Below are 23,862 nucleotides of genomic sequence, written 5' to 3'. Positions count from 1 at the left end.
ATCTTTACATCCCCTATCAGCGATACAATACATCCAGATTTCCCTGGATTGGTCCTAACTTTCAAGATGTCCAGCGGCATGCCGAAGGGATTTTTATACAACTGTCCAGGGTAAACCCGCACCTTTCTACGTGTCTATGGAAATTTGATTGATTGGAAATAGACTTAATAAACCTTAGTTATAATTCACTAAAGGAAGACAAAACCATAGGGTGTTTCTTCATTTTAGTCCGTTGAAACTGCAGTGGCAAACATGCTTATGTGCTCTCCAATACACATAAGGTGTGTTCCAAAACGATCTTTACAACTTTGATCTTTTATATTTTAGAAATGGGAATAGGTAGAAAAGTGCACTTTTCGGCATAATGTTCACACAACATAAATCTGATTTTTTTATTTATTTTTCCATGTTTGTTATTGAGTGGCCACTCTCCAGCAGTTGGCACAATGTGTGGATTGGTTGGTATACAGACCAGATCCAACACCAAGGTCCTGCGGAACCCCATTACATTTTTTCTTTGGGTGGCACTTGTGAGCCTGCATTCAATTTGGCTTTTTCATCATAGAAAATCATTCTAAACTGTGGTAAGTTAGCCATATTTACCAAAAAAATAAAATTCACTGACAATCTTAAAATTAATCACAGATAAAAGAGAACTGTAAAAGAACATGAACAGACTAATCGAGAAAAGTTTAAGAATTTTTTTAAAACGAGAACTCCACAACACCTGCACTATTTACTTAGTGCTTTGGTCACTACTGGTTTCATAGCCAAAGTTCCATTAGCAAGCATTCATGTTCAGTGAAGTCTGCGAAGCTTAAATTGTGCTACCTGGCACAACATGAATCAGATAACATTTTGGCCACTGAGGAGACTTTGTGAATATGATACAATTCATGTATGCAGCATGTAGGACAACAACCTGTTGTCTTTGATGAGTTCATCACATGACAACACACTTTCACCCTGGAAACTAGTAAGTACAAAATAAATAAATCAATAGCTTAGCTCTAGAAGAGTTATTGCCAAAAATAACTTATCACAAATGGATCTAAATAAGTTATCTATATAAAAAAGGACGATTATAAAAGCAGAAGACATTTAACACATCTGGAAGAAGAAAACTAGGAGGAGGACTGCCTAATGTAGTACATAAACTTGAGCAACTGACAGTAACGAAATACCGCATGCTATTAGAATAGCAGCTGCTGGCTTGCTCATAGTGGTATTAAATGAAAATGAATAACGGTACGGTCTGTTGGTGGCAATTATTAAGTGCTCTTCCACCTTGTCACAGTTCATACTATCTAGAATTAACTTGGAAAAGCCCACAATTTTCAAAACAATTGATATGAGAATATATGGTGTCAAAACTAATGGTTTCCAAATGATATAATAATAATAATGCTTCATTATGACGTAAAGAATGCTACACGATGGAAAAGTTATTACACGTATTGTTCACGTACAGACTTGTTGGCATCCTTGTTGATTACCTAAGACAAGAAATCACAACACCACGACATCTACAAACACGCCACACTCACAAACCAAACTCCGCGCCATCATGACATCACACACGACAACACCCTTACGTCACGGGTCAAAGCCAACGTGTGGGATCGGACACTCCTGTCGACCCCACACAAGCTACAGAAGTTGCAAATTTACATATTAATTCATCCATTATGCATTCTACACCAGGTAACCTGGACATGCGAATGTGAAAACTGATATAATTCTATTGTGACTCCATTGCTGAAAAGTTTATTATTGTGAAAAGTATGCAATTATCTGTGGCTGTGTTCAAAACTGGCTTCTACAATCCAAGGAAAAATCTAATGATGTGTTCTTTGCTTTATTAAATTATTCACAGCCTATGTGTAATGCTTATATATGTATTGTGTAGCAGTCAATTATTATTTGTTCCACATTTCCATTTACATGCAGTTCTTCAGAAACTGCAAAAGCAAGATGAATGTGTGAATGTTATAGTGCCTACTACATTACAGCAAAACACACATATACACTTACAAAATTATCACTTTCACAATTAATTACATGAGGATCAACAGTTCAATATGGATTCCTACACTCTGCATAACTTGGAATGTTTTGGATTAACTAATAATTGACAGAGGTGAAAGAAGTGATAAATGACAGAAACCATCTCAGAACTGAGGACTGAACGACAGACCTTCGTATTTGTAATCGAATCTCAACTCTCCCACAGAGCCATCAAACAATATCACATAAATTATTCCTTTTATTTTCAAATGGATCTATAGTAAATTGAGTAAGAATGTCACCACACTTAAATTTTAAATGCTTAGTACATGAAATGTTTGTAGACAAACATCCACTGATATAACACAGTGTCTTTGTAGTTCCAGCAGGAAGAAAAACGAAATTCACCATTCAAAGGTTCTGGCATCATCTATGAATTACAGGAGGAATCATGATAGTTAATCGTCCCCATTATATACCGACTCATCACTGACTTACATCATTTGCTAAAACCTTAGAAATTATTAAAATATGCTAAATGTAAATAAGTTTCACTTTGATACAACCGCATATATGTTTGTAACGGCTAGTCAACAGAGCAATTGCAACAGTGCGTCTTACATGGTGCCATATACGAAATTAAATATATAGATATATCTAAATAAAACTCAAACAAATATTCACTAACCTGCAAATACTGCATACTTGATCCCGGTTTTCAGACGGACTAGATTCTTCTAAAGGGCTCGATCGACTTCCGCTAAAGCCTTCGCCGAAAAGATCTAAGTCGTTTTCTTCGGTTGTTTCCACCATATCCATGTTCTTTCCTTCTCGCAAACAATAAATCGAGTCTGCGAGAATTTACTGCAGTTCCCTGGCAACGATTCACACCTTAACTGAAGTTGTGAGTGGCGTCAAGCAGACCTGCAGATCAAGAATAATACAATTTTCAGAATCCTTTTTTAAACGCTACATTTGGTTGCGTATTTCAGACCAACAAAAATTGACATTAGGTGTCCTTGGAAGGTGTCGTATAATGTAACTGCACTATAACTTTTTTCCTTTATTAAAAAATTCAAAAGCCTTTGAATCACCCACGAAACAAGAGAGACTTTAACAATACTGAACATCAAATTATTTACTATGCGAACATTTTTAGCTCATAACAGCACCGGACTGGTGCTACAAATGGCAGAGTTTGTGAGGTCAAACACAGACGTCACTTTAACACAAAACCGTACGAGTTTGGCCTTTAATTGCCATATTCTTATATTCGCATTCTAAAGACGCAACTCTCCATAAAATTTTAAAATAAAACAGGTTGTTGTTAACAATGGAAAATCATCACAAATGTAGTGTACTATCTCGGAAAGAACTTACCACAGCCATGGCAAATGGCGCGAACGTATCATGCGGCAACTGAGTATCCCACTCATTAAACAGACTATTGATAAGCAAATTTTGACATCTGTGCACCACAATACAGGCTACTTAATCAGCATATATGATATTAGAAAACTTAACGAAGGAATTTACTGCACGGAAGTTTTAGTAACTTTATAACCTCCACAACGATGCTAAAAATTATGTAATTGTGTTGGCAGTTCCGATCTTGCTGGTAGCAGTCTTGTTCATTAGGTAATCCAGTTGTATTGCAGATCGTTGGAAACAAGAGCGTATCAGTCTTTTAAATAAAAAATAAACAGACAACAATTTACTTATGATTTTTCCTAGTCATGAAATGAAATAGAATGAAGACTGTAAAACAACGCCCATTGCACATTCACTGGCATTGCTTAAAAATCAACAACCATCGCAAGTATGTCTGCATGAATGAGGTAATTTCGAAATCTCTATTACATAGACATGAGCCTTGTCGAACTGCACCGTGGACAGCGAAAGATGTGAAATTCGCGACAAAAACTAGACGGAGTCAACCGAAGACTATCTATTGTTAAGGCTTTCTGCCAATGTTTCCCGAAAACAAAGTGTACTCTATTTTTATGAAAATCGTGTTCGTGTACTGCTTTCCATCCTAGCAATTAGGCGTGTAGACGAATTAACACAAGACAACACAACATTCCTGCAATGCAACTAGAGTCCAGTTACGGGTCAATGTATCGACTGGATATTTTAAGGATGTCTTTCTCCGATGTATTTAGTAGTGTTATGGACGTATGTTAATTTCTCAAATAAGCTTGACACACACACACATACTAAGACCGCCCATTCGCATTCCGCTACATGTTGTCTTTAGATGAAAATTTGTTTTCTAAATTCAACGACAGTTCGGTGGCAACTTTCTAATAGCGGCTAATTAACATAGGCAATAAAAACTTTTTAAGTTCAATTCAGAACAAAATAACAACCTGAGTAGCATACTTCAAAATAAGAAGCAGAGGTGTTTTTTACTATTACATCCCTACCAGAAAGAAGTTCCCGAATAGCAAAAATTTTTTTTACTGCATGTTATCAATTCGATGGGTTTCTCTACCTCTGACATTTACAGAAACCATTTACATTAACAGAGTGAAACAAAAAATATTGTTTCAGTGAACACCTATAGATAAATGACAAAACTTTGGCTCTTATACTGCACACAACTATGTTTATGTTGTTGATGAAAAAATTGTTCTACAGTTTTCGTTCATGCGATAACGAGATCTTGTAATTGTTTCAGGTAGTGTTACTTATGAATGTTTTCCTCGATTGTTACAGTTCTCGAGAATTTGTGGTAAAAATTTATATACTTTATGTGTGAGTGGGTGTTCGTGGGCACCATGGATAAACAAAGATTGACGCATAACTCCTAACAAAGGCGATAGCTTTATACACATACTTTCTCTAGTAAGGATAAATCAATTTAATTCTAATTACCTGCGTAATCAACTCGAAATATTTTCCACGCAATAATAGAACCGGTTCTTTCTTAAATTTACGATTTTCATCCAGCACAAGAAGAATAACATATTGTCAGATTTCAAGACTGAAAATAAAATCTCTTTTGACGTTGGAAGCCTCATATCTTTAACTCAAATACAAACAGTATACTCATTAATGTGTCAATAGCATGTCGGAAATAGACCGATCTAAATATCAATACAAAAAATTACGCTATACCGCTATAATATTGTGCTTATTTACGTACCAGTATCCTAAAATCAGTACACAAATGTCACGAATTATCAACAACGTTACCACTGCTAATGCTTGCCATAACACTATAATAAAGAGTACACATTAATTCGTTTTTTTAATAGTTAATTGTTGAAATCTAACTTAAACAAATGCGCAACGTTTACTGGTCAAAGTATCGACTGGAAATTTTAAGGATGTCTTTCTCCGATGTGATATATTTAGTAGTGTTATGTACGTATGTTAATTTCTCAAATAAGCTTGACACACACATTACTTAACACTGCACTGCTACACAGTGTTAAAAATCTGCCCTTTGCCTAAAATGAATACATGATCGATTTCCCCAAAAAAATTATTTTTTCTAAATGCTCACCCATATGAAAAGAAATTTAAAAGTTGCATACCCACTACATTATGTCAGGAAGATTACTGCGAGAGCAGTAGCAATCTATATATTTCATAAATGGCTGTAATTTGTCGCTACTAACGTGTATACTTACTTATTTAGAGCATGGAAAAGGTGTTCAGTGTGAGCAATGTCCTGGTTAACTCGCGCGTGGAACAAACTTGTGCTTCGTACTTCCCTAGTTCTCTCTACAGTTGTTTGTATAATCCTCAACCCACCCATCCCCTCATCTGTCTTTGCAGTAGTTGGTTATATTTCAATGCACATGTGTTGCAGTTTAACAGCTTTTTCTTTTTTTGATAAGAGCAACATTAAGTCTGGAACTCATTTATTTCGACAGCAAGTCACCAAACTTCCAGATACTAACGCCTAAGCTATTTACATCTTTACGATAATGCAGTGAGATGATACTTACAGAATTAGTTATAATTAAATAATATTATGATCTGGCAACAACAAATTGGTAATTAGTTATCTACCCACCAAAAGAAAACACAGTAAAATTCATTTTTTAAATGTAATGTTCTAACACGAAAAACATAAAGTGACAGCTCAAATTTCTAGATAAAAAGACTTATCCGCTACGTCGTTGTTGTATCTTTTTTTAAATAAAAGAACTTGTGAAATTACGCTACATCTCTACTAATCCCCTGAGGCAAAATACTAGTCACCTCCTGACAAGAGCCAAATAACTGGTCGCACTGAAGGACTCACTGCGTTTGCATCCAACACATCTTCCGGAAGACGAAAAGCAAAGTTTGGAAACCGGTTTTTGCTGTTATATTTGCATGTAAAGGCCTGGAGCGGATTTTCTACCACAGTCGGATATGGCGTCTTGAAAGCAGCTATTTCAGCTTCTGATTTATTCTGCACAATCGCTATTTCTCTTTAGATAAATATTAGAGGTGCAGACAGCTTCATGCTCAATCTAATATTTCTACTTCTCCTTCTGTGTACAAAAAGTCACTCCGTCCATATTATCCGGAAATATTTAAAAAAGGACAAGTAACCTGACAACCCAAGCACATTTGAGAAAGGGTTGTGCGTTTACAAGGAAGCGAATATCGGTTGCGGGAGTGGAAAACGGTAACTAGAATGCGATTTCCAGACTCGGTTTTAGACAGGTTACATGATTAACCGGAATCGATATTGGGAAAATGGTTTACGTAATGCAGTGGTGTACAACTTCTACCAAGTAGTCATGTGACCCTCCACCGATGATGTAAGACTTGGCACTGATACGAAGTGATGTGAATGTACCAGTTGGATGTACGCAATCTATCGCAGTGAAGAAGTGATACAAAGGCTGAAAGAAGATATTGTATTTAGACGTGCGCATGACCACACCGTGAACGAAGTTTCCAGATTTGTTGCGGTATAAACGCGGTGTAGCCAAACAAGGAATAGTGTGCCACTTGCAGCCATGTAGTACGTTGTAAGATCACTGGTCTAAACAGGCCCTAATCGATAAGTACTGGAGATGAATGTCACACCTTGCCACTCCAGTCGGTTCCAAACACGACAAGAATTTATGTAGTCATCGAATGCAGGTCCATTTCAACCAGTTTCCGAGCGAATATTATGGAGGAAAGTGCATGCAATGAACATCTGGTGTAGATTACATCGCAAAAGACTATCGTTCAAGGTGATATTGAGTCCATTATCGACGCTAGAGGCCGTGTAACATGTCAGTTGCGTGGAATTTCCTCAGAACGACTATTTTTTTAACTGATGCATATTGGAAGAAAAATTAAAACTGTGATTAAAACCAAATTCGTTCTATTTTTAAGGCATTTAAAATCAATAGAAAGTATTAGTCTTACTCTTTGTATCTTAAAAGCTCTTAAGATCAAAGTTTCCAAAGAAAAAAATTTAAAAAAACAGAAGCACTGACTGCACTTTTGCTGCAGTGAATGATTGAATTATACTAATTTTTAATTTTAACAAGAGCAAAGTTTTTCAAACTTTAACCATTTCTCTATTTACGGGAGATGACTTTATAAAAATATTCCCTCATACCTCGACTGCTGCAAACTGCTCAATCACTCACTCAAAATCACATTTCTCTGTCACACCTTTCCTCCTTTAAATATTAACAGAACAAAGTCACTGAGCCTACTTTTTATTATAGGTGCAGTGATATACGAAAACATAGATTTCTCACGGCTAGCGACGGAAGCAGCAACTTCAGCATGATTTTGATGATATTCTTAAGATCAGGAAGGCACTTTTGGCACCTAATTTAACGATGAACAACAGGAGTTCTTCTGGTCTTGATAGGTCAGTTGGCATCGAGTTTAGCAATGATCTGCAAGAGTTCTTCTACATAACGTGATTACTTTGCAGTTCAAAGTTGAGAGCGTAGTAGAGAGTTCATCGAATGACTTTCAAGCTATTCCTCTACCATTCCACTCTCAAACAACGCATGAGAAAAACGAACACTTAACTCTTTCCGTGCAGGCTCCGAATTCCATTATTTTATTACATTCCCACACTTTGCTCTGGTTCAATCTGCTTAAATGAAAAAAAAAGAAAATAGGAAGCCACGTTTCTAATTCATACAGGAATTTGACATACATATTAATCTCCTTCTCCCCCCTGTCGCTGTCGATCTCCACCTCCTCTCTTCTTTGTCCACTTCTTCCTCTTTCTCCCTCTCTCTACACATCACCTGCTCCCCCTCTCTCTGTCCATCATCTCCACCATGCTCTCTCTCTTTCTCCATTTACTCATGCCCCCTCTCTATCCCCCCTCTCTCTCTGTTCCTCACCTCCTCCGCTATTATCCATCTTCTCCTCCCTCCTCTCTCTCCACCTCCTTCTGCCCCCTCTCTTTGTCCATCTCCTCCTTGCCATTTTCTATGTCAGTTACCTCGCACCTTCTGTCCATCTCCTCTTCTCCCCTCTCCCTGACTTTTAGTTTTTTATTGATATTGCAAATTCCATGAATACAAATTTCACATTTTCTAACAACATTTCCCTATTGTATACTGTGTCCCTATTAAGAAAATTATATAAATTTGTGTCTTACACATATTTAAAAAATAGGTAAATAAAACCACGTACATATACCAATTGAACACTGTCAAAATTTCAAAGCAATCGTTCAAGAATTTTGTGGAGATAAATGATTTTGAACAAATCAACGTTTACATTTTTATAATGTTTCCATTTATATTACATATATACCAGATGATATTCCAGTAGGTATATAACAACACCTGAAAATTTGATTGCAATATTGTGTCAAAATTTGAAATCAATTCCCGAAGAACTTTTGGATATCTGACATTCTGAAGAAACAAACATCCATATGTGTAGTTATATATAGACTGTAAATGTTTCTGATTGCAAATCGCTGAAAGTTATTGACCAAATACTTTGCAATTTTCGACACAGTTTGCACTGGAATATGCATATGTTTTCTATACCTATTTTTAAATGTATGTAACATATAATTTTTATGAATTTAATAATATGGGAATGTTGTTACAAAGAACTCAAAAAATTACACACACACACACACACACACACACACACACACACACACATATATATATATATATATATATATATATATATATATATATATATATATATATTAAAGGAAGAGGTACCTAAAACACACCCATATTGGAATGCAATGTTGTGTCAATATTTCAAAGCATTCAGTCAAGAACTTTCTTATTCACAGTTACGAACAAATTATATTACAATTTATTTACACAGATGATGATCAATTCTTCCTATGTAGGTGGACATAAAAATATCTTCGCATTCAGAGGAGAAATTTGATGACTGAAATTTCTTTAGAAGATCCTGGTGCAACGAAAAACACCTATGTTTTAATGATTTCCACACCACTTCGATTATCATATCAAAAAATGGTTCAAATGGCTCTGAGCACTATGGGATTTAACTGCTGTGGTCATCAGTCCCCTAGAACTTAGAACTACTTAAAGGTAACTAACCTAAGGACATCACACACATTCATGCTCGAGGCAGGATTCGAACCTGCGACCATAGCGGTAGCATGGTACCAGACTGTAGCGCCTAGAACTGCTCGCCCACTTCGGCCAGTGTTTATCATATCCATGGTACTGTTTCCCCTGTTTAGTGATAGTATAAATCGAACTACCCTTTGAACTTCTTACTTCTTCAATGTCATCCATCAATCCTATCTGATGCCAATCTGACACTGCTCAACAATACTCCAGAAGAGGACAGACAACCCTAGTGTAGGCAGTCCCTTTAATAGATGTGCTGAGTTTTCTGCCAATAAATCGCAGTCTTTGCTCACTTTCCCAACAACATCATCTATGTGATCATTCCAATTTAAGTTATTCAGAATTGTAATCCCTAAGTAGTTAGTTGAATTTGTAGCCGTTAGATTTGTATGATTTATCGTATAACCGAAATTTATCGGATTCCTTTTAGTAGGCCTACTCACATGAGTGACTTTGCACTTTTCATTTTTTAAAGTCAGTTGCCTGTTTTCACACAATACAGATATCTTGTCTAAATCATTTTGCAGTTGGTTCTGATAATCTGATGAATTTACAAGATGGCAAATGACATCATCTGTAAACAGTCTAACAGGGCTGCTCAGATTGGTTCCTAACCGTTTATATGGATCAGAAACATTAGAGGGCCTGTAACACTTCCTTTGGGAATGCCAGATATTACTTCTGTTTTACTTGATGACTTTCCATCAGTTACTACGACTATGAGCTTTTTGACAAGAAATCACCAAACCTGTCGCACAACTGAGACGATTCTTCGTAGGCATGCAGTCTGATTAAAGTCACTTGTGAGGAACTGTGTCAAAAGCATTCTAGAAATCTAAAATTATGGAATCAATTTGACATCCCCTGTCGATAACACTCATTACTTCCTGAGAATAAGGAGCTATCTGTGTTTCACAAGAACAATATTTTCTGTATCAGAGTTAGTTATTTGTCAATAATTCGTTTTCTTTGAGGTAATTCTTAACATTCAAACATAATATATGTCCCATGATCCTACTGTAAATCTACATTAGTAATACAGGTCTGTAATTCAGCAGATTACTCCTGTTTCCTTTCTTGAGTATTGGTGAGACTTGTGAAACTTCCTACTTTTTAGGTACAGATCTTTCGAAGGGCAAGAGTTTGTGTATGGTTGCCAAGTATGGAGATATTGTATCGGCATACTCTGAAAGGACCTAACTGGTATGCAATCTGGAGCAGAGTGATTTAAGCTGCTTCGCTACACCAAGAATATCTGCGTTTAAATTACTTAAGTGTGGTGTTGTTCTTGATTCGAATTCTGGAATATTTACTTCGTCTTCTTTAGTGGAAGAATTTCGGAAAACCGTGTTTAGTAATTTTGCTTCAGTGACACTGTCTTGAGTAAAATTTCCATTGCTATTGCGGATTCAAGGTATTTATTGCGTCTTTCCACTAATGTACTTTACATATGACCCGAATCTCTTTGGGTTTTCTGCCAGGTTTCGATACAAAGTTTCGCTGTGGAAACTAGTAAAAGCATCTTGAATTGAAAATCGAGCCACATTTAAGTTTCTGTAAAATTTCGACAATCTTGGGGATTTCGCATTCTTTTAAATTTGGCAAGCTTTCTTCGTTGCTCTAGAAGAGTGTTCTGACCTGTTTTGTGTGCCATTGGGACTCAGTATTATCCTTATTAATTTATTTGGTATATATCTCTCAATTGCCCTCGGTACTATTTCTTTCAATTTAAACCACGACTTGTCTATGCTTACATAATCAGACAAAAAGGAGTGAAAACTGTCTCTTAGGAAGGCGTCAAACGAATTTTTGTCTGATTAAAAAAAATGGTTCAAGTGGCTCAAAGCACTATGGGACTTAATATCTGAGGTATCAGTCCCATAGCCTTAGAACTACCTAAACCTAACTAACCTACAAACATCACACACAGCCATGACTGAGGCAGGATTCGAACCTGAAACTGTAGCAGCAGCATGGTTCTGAAAGGAAGTGCCTAGAGTCTGATTTTTTAAACTGATATATTTTGCGTTTATTTTTGATGGATTTGAATGTTACAGTATTTAGTCTTGCCGTAGCTATCTTGTGGTCACTAATCCCTGTATTGTATCCATCATGATACTCCATATTTGCTTCTGATCTTGATAGTTTATCAGAATTACAACTTGATAACAGTTCAAAAGTTATGCACACAGCTGTTCACTATGCACACCACAGCAGTAAATTTTGCCAAGAGTTTCACCTTTCGTCTTCATAGTCACCTTATCAGCATCATACAGTAGTCCTCATGTACCAACAAGAAGCCCAAATTTTTCATTTATTTTTTACAGTGGGAAGACTCTTCCATTCTGGAGACCGTCCATCATTCTTTTCACTCATTTGTTGCTCAGCCATCAGTCGTGAGTCTCTGGACTGCTCACCAACCACTGACATTGTCTGTTATGCCTAGCAATGTCGAGAAGCCATTCCTCTGATAGGCGTGATCCTTCCAGCAGTGCCCAGGCCAGTAGCTCTTTATTAAACTTATCATGTAGAACTTTCAGTTCAAGTGTAGAGTGGTGAAAGTTCACAGAAGGATCCTGGAGTCCTTTTTGTACTCTAAGTGGGTGAGAAATTTGTCCATGAATCCCAGCAGAGTCAGGAAATGGTAGCTCAACATGAAGCTGCACAGCTGACTTGCATCCAATCTTGTCTCACTATTCACTTGGTTATCCTCTGTCATACTCTGGAGAGCTAGATATGTGTTTTCAAGAAACTACTTGATGGAATGCACAGCTTCTCTTGTCACTGTGTATGTGGTCTTAGATCGTAATTTAAGAACCATGGGCACAACTTTTCTTGTCTTTAAGTGCCTGCGGTGCATTGTCAAGCAAGAATATAAAACGTAGAGCGCTTGAATATTTGGAAACAATGGCGTCAACAAAGCGTTTTTGTTGGCTGAATGCACACACAGTACTTTCATAAAGCCGTTAGCACAGTTCACAGAGAGAGGTGGATATTTTTTTATCCTAAATCTGTTGCCTAACTCTTTTGACCATCCATGACAGTAGTGTTGTCATAGCACTGTGACTGCGATCCTGAATATCCATTCTGCCATTTTCCAGTTGGCATAAGACGCCTCTCAAGTTTTTCAGCGTCTTTTAGCTTATTTCAATGAAACCAAGGAAGTACTCATGAATATCTGTAGTCTTAACTTCAAAATCCTGATCTTCATATCTGACAACTTGTGTTATACGCTCACGATATTCTTATCAGGAGTGTTTAGCTTTATGGATCTTGCTTAGTAGACTGTTGAACAGCAGTTCCTATTTGAAAAAGAGGGAGAGTGTTGGACATGGTACTCAGATGATTTTCCAAACGATGAGGTGTTCTTTCATCGCAGAATGGAAACTGGCAATCAGATACAATAGATCAAGAAGGTTTTCTGCATTGGAGATATCATTGTCTCCTCTTAGTGACTCTCCTCTGTGTAATTGCAAGTTCTCTGTCAGTCAGCATTTTCTTTTTTTTAACAGATTTCTCCCAAATACCTTGACTTGTGTAAATCATTCATGATCATTTCTCGCGACGGCCAATTTTTTCAAGTGCTTTTCTTTGCATAAATCACTCTGTAATCTCCCTATAATTTTCAGTACATTAGAAATTGACAGTGATTAAATGTATCTAATTATCAGATAAGACAGTTCTAAAGTAAAGAAGCCAAAAGAATGTAGAAAAGTGTACAACTAACTGTTGCTATGACCAAGAATATGTTGCCCTAATAAGGGTCTGACTCAGTTATGTGTAATTACAAAAACTGATTTTGATCATGTTCTGATAACTTACGGGAATGCAGCTGGTTGACATCGTCAACAACTGCCGATATTTTCACGGGTGCACACCTTATAATTTTCAAGGCAAAAGTGCAGCAAATAAGCACTGTGCAAGTGAATTTAAAACCTTGGTTTGCAGGACAATTCCATAAAGATAACACACACACACACCCGCGCGCGCGCGCGCGTGCGCGCTGTAAACACTAGCACCACTACACAACCAAAGATGACTACTCCAGGAGTTATTGATAGTGAAAATTACTAAACAATGGGTGAGTTGGCATGAAATCTGTCTCTCTGTATTTTTAACAAGGGAGACAGCAGGATTTCGTACAGACTTTAAGCAAAAACCTCCATCTCTGTTTACAAGGTTACTTGCTAATTCATTCTCAACTGCTTCCTCAATATCACTATCTCAGTAGCTGAAAGTGCATGCCACGGGTGCACACCTTATAATTTTCAAGGCAAAGGTGCAGCAAATAGGCACTGTGCAAGTGAATTTAAAACCTCGGTTTGCAGGGCAATTCCATAAAGATAACACACACACACACACACACACACACACACACACATACACACACACGCTGTAAACACTAGCAACACTACACAACCAAAGATGTCTACTCCAGGAGTTATCGATAGTGAAAATTACTAAACAATGGGTGAGTTGGCATGAACTCTGTCTCTCTGTATTTTTAACAAGGGAGACAGCAGGATTTCATACAGACTTTAAGCAAAAACCTCCATCTCTATTTACAAGGTTACTTGCTAGTTTATTCTCAACTGCTTACTCAATATCACTATCCCAATAGCTGAGAGTGCATGTCAGAACCTCCATGTTATTAATTCCATAAGATGCCCAGTGCCAAGACAATGTTCTGCAGTAGCCAATTTGCTTGGCTGTTGCAAGCATGAGTGACTCTTATGCCGAGGGACGCTAATCTTGGCTGTAGGTCGGAAAACACATTTCACATCACATTTCTGCAAAATACCAACGATTTGTTGGAGATGCTCCCTGTGTGAGATAGAAAGGCCATAGGTCTTGGTGCCAACTCGGTATTATCGTCATTCACCTGGTGTACGATTGAGCGACAGTGCAATGCATGTATGACCTGTCATTCGCTTTATCCATTCTGATGGAAGGAAACCTCAAGATAGGTTAATTCAGGTGACAAACTCTCAGTATTTGAAATGATTTGGAGCCTGTGAACAAAGGTACGAAGTACCTCTTCACACTGAGTCACGTGGCGACAACGTAGGTTGTAGTCAGTGTGAGTACGTTTCCAATGAACAGTATGTTCCTAAGTATCATCAACCTTCCTACGACCAAGACATCTAGGAAAGGAAGGCAGCTATCCTACATTATGAAACGAATATGGACTATGTCGCAGATGGTGATGAAACGCATATTTTGTGGACTGATTCAAGTATTCTAAAAAGTCGTTCGAATTATCACTGCCATGAGGCCAAACAAAAAAAGTGATGTCTGAAAAACACAAACGTTTCAAAGCCATTGACTCCAACGACGTTCCTCAATATCTTCCATAAACAAAGTTGCAATAATGGGTGAAATGAGCTTCCCATTGCAAATCCATATGTGTGCTCATATTACTGGTCCTTGAATAGAAAGTATGTGGGAGTTAACACAAACATAATCTCAGTTTATTGTAACAAATCAGACAGAGGAACACAAGTGAAATGAGAGGCTTCATCGGAACTTACTAGAATATCAGAGTCATTGAATTGGATTCCCTCTAATCGATATAAGAAATCCGCCGAATTCTTTATGTAATTCCCACACTGACCAGCTAGTGGACTCAACAGATTAGCAAGGTATTTTGCTACACAATATGTCAGAGTACCAATGTTACTGAGAACTGAAGAAGTGGAACCCCTTCTTTGTGGATTTTCAGGAAGTCATACTTAGCGAGTGACTGCGTGTGAGATCGCTCTCCAAGTTTTTATATATTTTTAGGTTTCAGATACATATTTTAACGGTTTTTGTGATAATATTTACTATATAAGTGACTTATTAGTGGTTTCTTCATTCACCTCTGCCTTTCTTGTGTTGTGATCTGATATTTGTGAGTGTTTCGTATCGAGCAACGTAACCTATTACCTGTGTTTACATTCCGCGTTGATCAGTTGCAGCTGTAGCGGCGCATCGAAAGCTAAGTACTAATTAATTGTTTGTGTATAGCGGTTTATTTACGAACTTTTGTAGTCTTCAACCGGAGTTTTTTTGTGTTTTCTGGTGAAATAATTTCAGAAGAACCTTTTGGAAACTGTTTTCAGCTTCGTTACTGTGTCATTAGACGTTTGATTCTCTTTCTGTATTAGTCTTTTGTTATATTCACATTTGTTGTTTATTAATACTGTTAATAATAGTAGTTACTTCCCGTGTAGAGTAAGTTTGTGATTACTGTAGTCAGGTCTTTAACATCTTCTTATTGTAGTAGCGGAACTTAGAAAAAGTAAAATTTTACCATGAGTGAGAAGTGTGGGCCGTAGGTTCGTGAGTAGTGGATTGCGGTGTGAGACTTGTTCGAAGTATTTTCACTGAGGGGGAATGCAGTGGGGAAGCCAGTGGGCATTCCGATGAGATCCTCTCCTGGAACTGCAGGTTATGTAGCAAGAGTAAGTTGATAGAGGAGCAGGAGCGTAAGATCTGTGCCCTTCAGGTGCAGTTGAAAAACGCACAGGAGGAGCTAGATAGGATGAGGAGGGAGAAGGGGGTTGGGGAATGGGAGCTGGCTGTTGGCAAGAGATCTGCTAGTAGAAGAAAATTTTCAGATAGTTTTACTATTGGTGTTTACAATAGATATAACCAACTGTCAGAGTCTAGTGGAGAGGAATCTCCAGTAGCTGTAGATGTAGGAAGTATGCAGCAGACCTCAGTAGTTACGGTGGCTAGAACAGTTGCAAAGTCGAAGAGGAAAAAGAAGGATCTGCTGTTAGGTAGTTCTCATGGCAGAGGTGTAGGCCAGCAATTGCAGAAAGTGCTGGGGAGTGACTACCAGGTCACCAGCATTGTGAAGCCTAATGCAGGATTAGCTCAGGTGACTGTTAACATAGGGGGGTTATGTAGGGATTTTACTAAAGTGGATCAGGTAGTGATTGTGGGTGGGGCTGGTAATAGTATTGATAGGGATGGGGAGTATGACATAGATGGTGACCTGGAAAAGATAGCCACTCGGACTGGCAACACGAATGTGCATTTCGTGGAACTGTTTCAGCGTCACGATCGGCCTCATCTTAATACAGCCGTCAGGCGTAATAACATGAGACTTTGGAGGTGCGCTGATGACAGGAAGCATGGGTCACATTTTGGTGGTGTCGGTGGAGTCTGTCAGCAGGACGAGTGTCACTAGACATGCCCTGCACCTCAACAGGTATGGGAAGGGGAGGTTGGCAAAGCTTATAGGTGACAGCGTAGGTGGGGTTGGTGGGATCACTCATGGAAAAATTCCTGCAGTAGTGGGTGTTAGAGCTGCACCTTTTTTAGATTGAACTCAAGTGATAGGTATTCGTGCTTAAGGGAAGTCTCTCTAACAAAGGAACCACTTTTGACAAAGCTTAGGTATCCGAGTAATGAGGGAATTGGTATATTTCATCAAAATATACAGGGTATTAGAGATAAAGTTAGTGAACTGCTTATAGATGTTGACTCTGAAATTATTGGTATATCTGAACACTTCTTAAATAAGGAAATAATTCAGAGGCTTCCCTTACCAGGATACAGGTTGGCTGGCAGATTTTCTAGGAGCTCTTTGCGGTGTGGGGGAGTAGCTATGTATGTGAAAAACGGCATCCTATTTGAGTCAATTGATGTTTCAAAGTATTGCACTGAAAAGGTGTTTGAATGTTGTGCAGCTGTGGTTAAATTTAACGGAGCTAAACTTCTAACTGTTGTTATTTATAGATCCCCAGACTCCGATTTCACAACATTTTTGCTAAAGCTAGAGGAGGTTCTTGGTTCACTTTATAGGAAATACAAAAAGTTAGTTATATGTGGTGACTTCAATATTAATTGTATAAGTGATTGTGCAAGGAAGAGGATGCTGGTAGACCTCTTTAATTCATATAATCTTATGCAAACCATATTCTTTCCAACGAGAGTGCAAGGGAACAGTAGAACAACCATAGACAACATTTTTGTTCATTCCTCATTACTGGAAGGGCATTCTGTTAGCAAAAATGTGAATGGCCTTTCAGATCATGATGCACAAATTTTAACTCTAAAAGATTTTTGTGCTGCAACACGTGTTAAATATAGTCATCAGCTGTTTAGGAAAGGTGATCCAGTTGCTGTAGAGACCTTTGTAAACCTTATCAAGGAACAAGAGTGGCAAGATGTTTATAGCGCTGATACAGTAGATGATAAATATAATGCTTTTCTCAAGACTTTTCTCGTGCTCTTTGAAAGTTGCTTTCCGTTAGAACGTTCAAAACAGCGTACTAGCACAAACAGGCAGCCTGGGTGGCTGACTAGAGGGATAAGAATATCTTGTAGAACAAAGTGGCAATTATATCAAAACGTTAGAAACAGTCAAAATCTAAATGCAGCAGCCCATTACAGACAGTATTGTAAGGTGCTTAAAAATGTTATTAGGAAGGCAAAAAGTATGTGGTATGCAGATAGAATAGCTAAGTCTCAGGATAAAATTAAAACCATATGGTCAGTCGTAAAGGAAGTGGCTGGTCTGCAGAGACAGGTCGAGGATATAGAGTCAGCGCGTAGTGGGAATGTCCGTGTTACTGATAAGTCACATATATGTACAGTATTTAATAATCACTTTCTGAATATAGCAGGTGAACTAAATAGAAACCTAGTCCCAACAGGGACACTTAGAAAAAAGTGTCCCGAGACTGTTACATGAAATGCTCCTCCATGATATTGACAAGAGGGAGATTGAGTTAATAATTAAATCACTAAAGACCAAGAACTCTCATGGATATGACGGGGTATCTAGCAGAATACTGAAGTATTGTTCTATTTATGTTAGCCCAGTACTTAGCCATATCTGTAACTTTTCCTTTAGGAGTGGTCGGTTTCCTGACCGATTAAAGTACTCAGTTGTGAAGCCACTTTATAAAAAGGGAGACAGGGATAATGTTGACAATTATAGACCTATTTCTATGCCATCGGCGTTTGCTAAAGTTATCGAGAAGGTTGTATATACAAGGTTACTGGAGCATTTAAATTCACATAATTTTCTGTCAAATGTTCAGTTTGGTTTTAGAAATGGTTTAACAATTGAAAATGCTATATTCTCTTTTCTCTGTGAGGTGGCGAACGCTAGGTGTTTTCTTTGATTTAACGAAGGCTTTTGACTGTGTTGACCACAAAATATTACTGCAGAAGTTGGACCATTACGGAGTAAGGGGAGTAGCTTACAATTGGTTCGCCTCTTACTTTAAGAACAGAAAGCAGAAGGTAATTCTCCGCAATATTGAGAGTGCTGGTGATGTTCAGTCCCAATGGGGCACTGTTAGGTGGGGCATTCCCCAAGGGTCAGTGCTGGGGCCACTGCTGTTTCTTATTTATATAAATGATATGCCTTCTAATATTACAGGTAATTCAAAAATATTTCTGTTTGCTGATGACAGCAGCTTGATAGTGAAAGATCTTGTGTGTAATACTGAAACAGTACCAATTATGTAGTTCATGAAATAAGTTCGTGGCTTGTGGAAAATAATTTGATGCTACATCACAGTATGACTCAGTTTTTACAGTTTCTAACTCACAATTCAACAAGAACCGATATTTTGATCAGACAGAATGGGCATATTATAAGCGAGACGGAACAGTTCAAGTTCCTAGGCGTTTGGATAGATAGTAAGCTGTTATGGAAAGCCCATGTCCAGGATCTTGTTCAGAAACGAAATACTGCTTTATTTACCATTAGAACAGTATCTGAAATAAGTGACACTTCAACACGAAAAGTAGTCTACTTCGTATATTTTCATACACTTATGTCGTATGGTATTATTTTTTGGGGTAATTCTTCTGATTCAAAAAGGGTATTTTTGGCTCAAAAACGGGCTGTTCGAGCTATATGTGGTGTAAGTTCGAGAACCTCTTGTCGACCCCTGTTCAATAGTCTGGGAATTCTGACATTGCCCTCACAGTATATATTTTCTTTAATGTCGTTTGTTGTTAGCAATATTAGCCTATTCCCAAGAGTTAGCAGCTTTCACTCAGTTAATACTAGGCAGAAATCCAATCTGCTGTGGAATGCACTTCCTTGACTCTTGTACTGAAAGGAGTGCAGTATTCTGCTGCATCCATTTTCAATAAGCTACCACAAGAATTCAAAAATCTTAGCAGTAGCCCAAACTCTTTTAAGTCTAAACTGAAGAGTTTCCTCATGGCTCACGCCTTCTATTCTGTCGAGGAGCTCCTGGAAGAGCTAAAAAATTAAGCAAATTCCAGTGTTACATTGTTGATTTTCTTTATTTAAACTTACGATTTGTCACCTGAATATGTTTCTTTTTTTATTTCATTTTATCTGTTTCTAATATCGTGTTATAATTTCATGTATTGACTCGTTCCATGACCATGGAGACTTCTCCTTAATGTGGTCCCACGGAACAATAAATAAATAAATAACCTAAGAGGAACAGGACAATAAGTATCAAGACTCTTGATAGTCTGCTGCAACAAGAAGGTATACTAACAGCCTCCCAAGAAAAGTGTTGAACTGACAAACCTATTTGGATAAGTGTTGACGTCCACTTAATTTTTATTCAATGAGCAGTACTATGAGCAGACAGATGGACTTGCAATGGGAAGCCCAAAGTAAGCTATTATTGCGAATTTGTTTATGGAAGACTTCGAGAGACATACCTAAGAGTCCTGCATGTTTTTTTTTTTTCGTATGTGTTGACGACACTTTTGTTGTTTGGCCTCATGGCAGCGAGAATTTGAACGACTTTTTAGAACACCTGAATTCAATCTACCCAAAGATTCGTTTCATAATGGTGGAAAAGAAAGGCTGCCTTCCCTTCCTTGATTTGTTGATTAGGAGGAAAGTTGATGGTATGTTGGGACATGCTGTTTATAGGAAGCCTAATCTCACTGACTTCTATCTACTGGCTGATAGCTGTCAGCATGTGGCTCAGTGTGAAGGGGTACTTCGTACCCTGGTTCACAGGGCTCATGTCATTTGAGACACTGAGGGTTTGTCAGCTGGTTTAACCCATCTTGATGTCACCTTCCATCAGAATGGATGAAGTGATTGACAGACCAGACCTGTGTTGCAATGTCGACCAACCACGCACCTGATTAGTGATGAAACCACCGAGTTGTGCTTTGGAGCATCTCCAACAAAATTGCTCTGATTTAGCGGAAAACGATATGAAATATGTTTACCGACTTCCATCTAAGATTAGGGTCCTTTTAGGTTCTGTTAAGGATGATCTTGGTTTGCGTAAATGCCGACAGCCTTGCCGCGGGGGTAACACTGGTTCCCATCATATCACCGAAGTTAAGCTCTGTTGGGTTTGGCTAGCACTTGGATGGATCACTGTCTAGGTCTGCCAAGTGGCGCTGAGAAGTGGGACACACTCAGCCCTTGTGAGGCCAATTTAGGAGCTACTTGATTGAGAAGTAATGGCACTGGTCATGAAAACTGGCAATGGCCAGGGGAGAGATTAGCTGACTACATGCCCCTCTGTATCCACATCCAGTGACTCCTAATGGTTGTGGATGACACTGCGACCAGTCATTGGGCCTTCAAGGTACGTTTGGATGTTGTTTGTTTGGTTTGTATAAGGCAAATGTCTATTGTATTCCTTGCAGTTATAGTATGTGATATAATAGTTGGACTGTCAGGATGTGGAGGGCCGGTGTACTGAGCATAACAATCACAAATGCTTATGACATCCAAGCAGAGATGCTATTGCAGAACACAGTCATGACACCGATCATCCTATGGAAGATAAAAATATTGAGGTTCTGGCAGGCACCACCAGCTATAGAGATAGTGTTACTAAGGAAACAGTTGAGATTAAATTAGCGAGAGTAACCATGCAAATAAGGATGGAAGTTTTTGCTTAAATTCTGTGTGGAATCCTGCTGCCTGCCTTGTCAAATAAATATAGGGACAGAGTTTATGCCAAATTACCTATTGTTTAATAATTTCCACTATCGCTAATTTCTGGCATCTTTCATATTTGCCTGTGTAGTGGTGCTAGTGTTTGCAGTGGTTTTTTTTGTGTGTGTGTGTGTGTGTGTGTGTGTGTGTGTGTTATCTTTCCGGAACTGCTCTGGAAACTGAGATTTTAAATTCACTTGCACAGCTCTTATTTTCTGCACTTTTGCCATGAAAATGACAGGGATGCAACTGTAGAAATATCAATGGTTCTCGATTATGTCACCTGGCTGCATTCTCATAAGTTATCTGAGCATTGTACATCCTGGGAGAAATTCAGGTCTCACATGATTTTTAGTAGTTAGCTGAATTTATTTCTAATTATGAAACTACACTTCAGTGGTAAGCTATTTATTAAGTGATGTAACATGGTTACCAGTCCTAAAGTGGACAATAGTTTTAATACTGATTATGTTAGGTTGAATTTGAACTTAAGTAATAATTAATTATACATACATGCGCTATAAAGGTCATTACACACATAGGACTTTGACTGAATATGCATGCTATCACAGAATTTAGATGTTCAGTTACTATTACATTCAACAGGTTAGAATTAATTAAAAACAAAAGATAATTATCTTATCATCTCTCATGAAACAGTAATGACTAAGCAGTGTGACCTTAAAATAATGTTCAATGACCCTTAGCCTAACAAATCAGAATTTACTTCTGGAGAGTCAAAACACTCTGGCTATAGTTCTCCTGTACCAGAAATTATTGGAAAAAATATGGAACAGGACAACAAGTTCCATTTCATCACTCTCAGATATCTTTGAAGAAGATGGACTCAGGGGTGTCTTTCCGATGGAACGACAGTCCAGGACATTTTTCAGTTGGTGCCACGAGGAGGTGACCCTAATGTCCATGCTACACTAATCTGTTATTGATTTTCTTGTTATGTTTGACAAGTTCAAGATACGTCATTTGAAATAGTTAACTTGCCAAGACCATTGAGACAGAGGCCATTGCCACAAATATTCATAAAATCACAAAAATTGTGTAAATGAAATCACCTTAATTAATCACACTTAGATCCACCACAGGTTGGAACTCATGTAAGCATATTCATAATATTACAAAAAATTCTATAAATGAAATCAACTTAATCAATTAAAGCACTTATATCCAATACAGGTTGGTACTCATTAAGTAAATATTAAATTATCCTAAGACATAATAATCAAATACTGATAACAAGGGTGACTGTTAGTGTATCTCAACAATACACAATACATTCTATGCAAAGAATTGAAAAAACACTCAGCCTATAATAGCTACAAAATATTTTCTGATATGTCCATTACCTATTCATGAATTGTGCAAAACATTGGAAAATAAGTAAACATTTAATATAATTAATAATACTAAACACCAGGCCTTCAATAGCCCCATAAAACTTTTACTGTTATGAATATTCCCTAGTCACCAATCAGAAACTCTGATAAAGAAAAGACTTTTTTGAAAGAGATCCTACTTGACACTATTTACTCAGAATGGGACTCTCAAAAATTAATCTTTGATTAACTCCAAATCTCAAATCAAACTAGAACAAAATTATAGAGTAGCACATTAGGTAGGTCGCAAATTTCATAGAAGAGCAACTTTGTATTTTGACGCATTAAATTTTATCTAATTTGTTCTTCACCAACTAGCAATCAAGTTATGTATGTCTAACTATATATATGATGGTAGTATCTGTTCCCGAAAGAACAGTTACCGTGGATGACCATGCAGCTTTGCTAGAAATGAAATGATAATTAAATAGACACCCTAGCTGCAAGCAGGCGTTGATACACTTCATTGGGGACATGTCGAAAATGTGTGCCCCGACCGGGACTCGAACCCAGGATCACCTGCTTACATGGCAGACGCTCTATCCATCTGAGCCACCACGGGCACAGAGGATAGTGCGTCTGCAGGGACTTATCCCTTGCACGCTCCCCATGAGATCCACATTCCCAACATGTCCACAACACTACATTCGTAGTGTGCCTAATAGATGTTTGCCCATACATGTCTCATGAAACCAATATAATGACCTACCTTTATCTAGTTAACTCACAGAGTGGGACTCTTTTGAAACGTTATGATCAGATAACACTTGACTATGTTATTCCAGAATGGGACTCTCAATAATTAATCTTTGATTAACTCTAAATCTCAAATCAAACTAGAACAAAATTATATAGTAGCACATTAGGTAGGTCGCAAATTTCATAGAAGAGCAACTTTGTATTCTGACACATTAAATTTTATCTAATTTGTTCTTCACCAATTAGCAATCAAGTTATGTATGTCTCATGAAACCAATGTAATGACCTACCTTTATCTAGTTAT

General features: G+C 37.8%; 1 protein-coding gene and 1 non-coding gene across 2 annotated transcripts in view; both read right to left on the bottom strand.

The window, feature by feature from the left end:
- The window catches only part of LOC124805088 (B-box type zinc finger protein ncl-1-like), a 144,337-nt gene extending 140,757 nt beyond the window's left edge, over window positions 1-3,580 (bottom strand). Inside the window, 2 exon segments of the mRNA XM_047265525.1 lie at window positions 2,696-2,931; window positions 3,388-3,580. Coding sequence (XP_047121481.1) covers window positions 2,696-2,826 — 131 coding nt within the window. The 5' untranslated portion in view covers window positions 2,827-2,931; window positions 3,388-3,580.
- Window positions 3,581-23,347: 19,767 nt separating this feature from the next.
- Window positions 23,348-23,422, bottom strand: Trnat-ugu. The gene has a single exon. It is a non-coding gene; the product is annotated as a tRNA-Thr (tRNA).
- Window positions 23,423-23,862: the final 440 nt, after the last annotated feature.

Source organism: Schistocerca piceifrons, chromosome 7 (genome assembly GCF_021461385.2).
Source record: "Schistocerca piceifrons isolate TAMUIC-IGC-003096 chromosome 7, iqSchPice1.1, whole genome shotgun sequence".
In the NCBI taxonomy this organism is placed as follows: Eukaryota; Metazoa; Arthropoda; class Insecta; order Orthoptera; family Acrididae; genus Schistocerca; species Schistocerca piceifrons.
Note: the sequence above shows the minus strand (reverse complement) of the source record. Positions and strands in the feature narration are given on the sequence as shown.